Here is a 4,831-nt window from a genome sequence, read left to right on the forward strand (position 1 = left end):
TGCTACCTGGCCACCCCAAATGCTAACTTTTTTTAAACTTAAAATGGCTTCTTCAAATGTGAACAAATAATCAGTGATAATAACCAATAATCCCCAAGAATGAAGTCCAGAAAGAAGGGGGGGAGTTCCCTTTCCTTTTAATCAATGAAAGCATTCTTGTCATTTTTTATTACATTCCCTCAGCCAGACCATGGACAATAAATATCCCTGCAATTATGTGTCTTTTTGTAAAAACAAATTTTTGTCTTTTATAATTGCATTTATACTCTTGAGTCTCTTGATAGATTGACTTCTACAAATCATATGCATTCTTAAATCACCCTGAATGGAACGTCTCCTTCTGTCATGTCCTCCAAGATTCTGCAAATTGCTATAAACAAGTCTGATGATTTTTGTGGATTTTTTGTAGGGCGGGAAGAAGGACCCCTAGAGCTCAAGATTCTACTAGCATCTTCTCTTTCCCCAGGACAAGGCTGAAGCGGCCTCCGTTATTCCTACATGGAAAAAGACCAGCTAGACGAGATGACGACAGCAGAGGAGGGGCAGAAGCTGAGGCCCACAATATGCAGCGGTACCTGGCAGCGGTGAACCTCGAGCCAGCCAAAAACACAGGGATAAAGACGCAGGGCCGAGAGCCAGACGAGCACAAACTCGCTTGTCCGCTAGGGGGCGTCGCCACCCTACCCAGGAGAGCCTCCTAACTCGTCGAAGTGCCAATAAAGCCTAAGCTATTCTGCCGCATCAGACTCCAATTTGTCGGCAGACGCAGAAGTCCACACCCACTGACGGGGCCCAGATGAGACATCCCTGCCTTCCGTGGACTAATTCTGAGCTCCCGTTGGCTATTTTGGACTTCAATCAAGTGGTAACCCTCCCCCTTTGCGCCCTCACCCGCTTGCCTGCTTTTGTCTCACATTTATTGGTCTTTGACCGTGGGCTCCTCCCCACGCACAGAATGCTGAACCGAGTCAAGGCCGAAGCCGGAAGTGATGCGTTTCGCTGCGCGAAATTTGAATTATAAGCGTAAAAGCAGCGGTTAAGAGGCATTACAGTGAGCCACCATGGGTCCCAGGGAGTGAGTCCAAGCATACGGCTCTTTGCCCTCCTGCAGCCTCCCCAGGCTAGGCTTCCTCATCTGACCCTTCCCCTGGACTGCACCGTGCCCTCCAGACCACAAGTCAATCAATCAGAGCGGCCTCCCGGGGCCCAGCGCGAGCCGCCCGGAGGAGGGAGGGAGCGCGGCCTTCGATATAGGCAGTACCATGGGACCGAGTCGCCGCAAAACCACCCCAAAGAAGGGCCCCAGGACCCCGCCTCGGCCCCGCGCCTCCACCTCCCCCGCTGGTAACCATTTCCTTGACTCGCCCCCGGTCTCGGGCCGCCCTCCCTCCCGCATCGTCCTCCCTTCCCTTCCCTCCCCCGGCTCCTTTCCCTTTCCCCTAATGGCCATTATTTGTCTTAGATGTTCTTGGCCGCCGCCGCCGCTTTCCCGGTAGATCAAGCCAACGAATACTTAAGGAGATCCGAAAGCTGCAGAAAAGCACAGAGCTGCTGATCAGGAAAGCACCCTTTGGGCGACTCGTGAGCATCTGGGATAACCCCACTCCTAACCTATAGGATTTCTTGTTTGTGAGCTTGCCCGGGACTCCGCCTACCCTTAACGAATTTTTAAATTTTTCCTGAGCTTTAGAGACTTATCCCAAACCCTAGGACTTCCAGTAATAGCCTTCCACCAGCATGATTTTAATTTTCTCACTACCCCTAACTGGGGTAGCCACTTTACAAAGGCTTATTTGGCCAAATTACTATCCATTAAATACCTGCCCAGTGATGTGTCCCTCTCCACGCTGGTATTGAAACCATCCCCAAGAATGAAGTCCAGAAAGGGGGAAAGTTCCCTTTCCTGGCAAGAATATGTTTTAGCCTTGATCTTTTCCTTTTTGTTTTTTCCTACCCTCCTTAAACTACAGGTTAGAGAAATATGCCTCCGATTTACCCGAGGAGTAGACTTTTATTGGCAGTCTCAGGCCCTACTGGCCCTACAGGAGGTGAGTAGAGGGGCAAAGGGTGTTCTGACCTTAAGCAGGGTGGGAGAAAGTTGTCACAAAATACTGTAAGTTTCCCAAACAGTACCTGATTGGGAAATGGAATATCACAAAGAAACATAATTGATCTATGATGTAGCGTGTCAGAGCCCTTCACAAAATGGAGACAAGGAATATGAGGAAATAGCTGGGAGTCTAAGGGGTGTACTAAAATGTGTGGGACCCCAAAAATCTAGACACTGCCACTCTAATCCTATGGCCTCAGCGTTATGAGTTTCCAGCATAGTGTTGAACGCCTCCCCAAAGACTGAGGTCCAGGAATGAAAAATGGTATTGTACTTCATTCATTCTGTGTGAGTACAGTGGAACCTACCTTTGTCAAGGTCAGCTGCCTCTGAATATGGTATGCTAAGAGTAGAAAACACGAAGAAAAATTTCCCCAATTTTTTTAGATTACAATTCCTCTCTTTCCTTGTACCCAGGCAGCAGAAGCATTTATAACTCATTTATTTGAAGATGCCTATCTCCTCTCCATACATGCACGGAGGGTAACCCTGTATCCCAAAGATATTCAACTGGCCAGAAGGATCCGAGGTTTACAGGAAGGATTAGGCTAAGTACTTGAGTACCAATGGACACTTAAACCAAGGAGTTAAAAATCTAATTCCTTTCTATTTCTCCAACCATTTGAGTTCCCAGGCTGGAGTTGCCACTTCCATCTTCATCACATTGTCATCATACCCATCTCTTGGGCACAGTTCTCTGGAGAATCTTGGATTGTCCCTTTCTACAGAATTTAAATAAAATGTTTTAAATTAAGGATTGGCCAGAATTGCCCTCTCTTTGGTGGGGGGAGAGGTATGTGTAGGAAAAGATGAGAGCAGGGATTATCCAGAGAAATGTCCTCTGGAGTCTGTTATCAGGTTCCTTAGTAGAGTGTTAATTAAAAACAGGGATAGAACTAGACCTGTGATTTTATTGGTATAGATGACGAACCTCCCTCTACTGAAGCTGTGGTGCTTCTGCAACTTTAAGAGTTGGGTCAAGTGACCTGTCTAGTATCACAAAGAACCTATGTTAGAAGTAAAACTTGAACCCAGGTTTTGAGGCTAGCTTTCTATGCACTATAATACTCTGCCTCTCAAATTCACCCCAGATGGGAAGAATTAGAGAAGTGGCTTTTGGGGTAGTACAGAATTTTTCGCCAATTCCTCTTTCTTTTCCTCTCTTGAAAGGGGTAATACTTGCCTGGTTGACTGGTGGGGCCTAGCCGTCTTATCCCTTGATGAATAATAACATTGTAGGACTTGTCTATTCTGAAACCTATCTTCCTGGAGGTACTTTCACAACACGTTGCATCCTCCACTGCTTCTCCACAGGAGTCTGCATATATGTGTCTTTCCTTTCGTAAATGTGATATTTTTGCCTGACTGGTGCATGACTTGTCCAAAATTAACAAGGCTGAGTGAAGTGACTAATGAAAAGCAGGGAAATCTGTAAGCCTTAAAACTCTAAGAGACACATTGGGGTGATTGTCATTTGAAATCAAAGATCTGGGTTCAGATCCTACCCCTGACACATAATAGAGTGAGTCTGTATTAGTCACTTTGATGAGGTATGGGCTCTGGGAGCCCCCTGGAGCTCTCCTTGAGTCCTTGAGGTACAGGCTCTGGGAACCTCCCTTGGACTCTTGATTAAATCATCCCATTTGATGAGGCAAGTCTGTTACTAGACTTCCCACCTTTGAACTGGCCTAGCCCACCATTGTTCATGGTCTCCAGGTGGCTTCTCACCCTTAATCACTCATTGGCCTCATTAACTCCTCCTGAAGACCCTCCCCAAACTCCTCCTGAAGACCACCCCTAGATTCCTCCCACAACCTTCTGTATATAAGACCCCATCCTGTCTTCATGTTTGTGAGAGCTCCATAGAATGACCTACCACAGACTGTGTCTAATGCAAGCGAACTTTTAATAAATTTTACTTTAATTTGGCTGAGAAGACTCAAGTGGAATTCATTAGGCAGGACCCGTCGTGTTGGTATTTTGGGGTCTCCAGAGCAAACCTAACCCTCTTATAAGATATAAGTTACAGAGCTAGTGCCTATCCAAGGTAGCAGAGGAAATCTAATCGGAACTTTTTTACACCAATGAAATCAAAGCTATGATCCCCCCAAAACACTAAATACAAATGCAAATTGTTATATGATTGAGCTGATCTTCATCTTAATGAATAATGTTTGGCATATTTTGTCTTTGAGTTAAAATTTCTTCAATGTGACCAATGTATATTTTCATTCTGTATGGTTATATTTACAATGTTAACTTTTAAAAAACCTAAGAATAGTTTTTGAGTATAATCTAGTAAGAAGGTAGACTAAAGATCCTAAATTCAACAGGTTCTTAGAGTAAGTGTAGAGAAACTTATATCCATGAAAGTCTCACTAGGAAGTCTTACCCGATATGCAGAGAGGCCTGAATTGAAGATTCTTTGGTCTTGAGAAGAAAATTAAAAAGGAACACCAAGTCTTAGGTAGCAAATAAAATATCTAAAATATCACTCAACAAACATTTGTTGAGCACCTACAGGTACAGTGACTATAATAACTTCAATGAAAACATTAAAAGGAAGGTGAATGCTGAGTATTTGCAAAAATCTATATTGATGCTGAAAAACAATGAAATATACCTCCTTCCTCAGCTGAGGGGTAGGGAACCAGTGGAGCAAAGTGGATTATACATATATATATATATATATATATATATATATATATATATATATATATA

At 44.4% G+C, this 4,831-nt stretch overlaps 1 protein-coding gene across 2 annotated transcripts in view; it reads left to right on the top strand.

Moving 5' to 3' along the window:
* Positions 1-925: 925 nt before the first annotated feature.
* CENPA (centromere protein A) overlaps positions 926-4,831 on the top strand; it is a 6,984-nt gene continuing 3,078 nt past the window's right edge. The window contains exons 1-4 of one of the 2 annotated variants that reach the window (XM_069072026.1): positions 936-1,344; positions 1,463-1,581; positions 1,971-2,048; positions 2,528-2,864. In XM_069072026.1, the coding sequence (XP_068928127.1) occupies positions 1,263-1,344; positions 1,463-1,581; positions 1,971-2,048; positions 2,528-2,662 (414 nt within the window). In that variant the 5' untranslated portion in view covers positions 936-1,262 and the 3' untranslated portion in view covers positions 2,663-2,864. Of the gene's footprint in view, positions 1,345-1,462; positions 1,582-1,970; positions 2,049-2,527; positions 2,865-4,831 lie in introns of those variants that run through there. The other variant, XM_069072027.1, reaches the window with a different exon arrangement.

Source organism: Petaurus breviceps, unplaced genomic scaffold, assembly GCF_028583685.1.
Source record: "Petaurus breviceps papuanus isolate PSGF00001 unplaced genomic scaffold, PetGlider_PUasm1.0 90845, whole genome shotgun sequence".
NCBI lineage: Eukaryota > Metazoa > Chordata > Mammalia > Diprotodontia > Petauridae > Petaurus > Petaurus breviceps.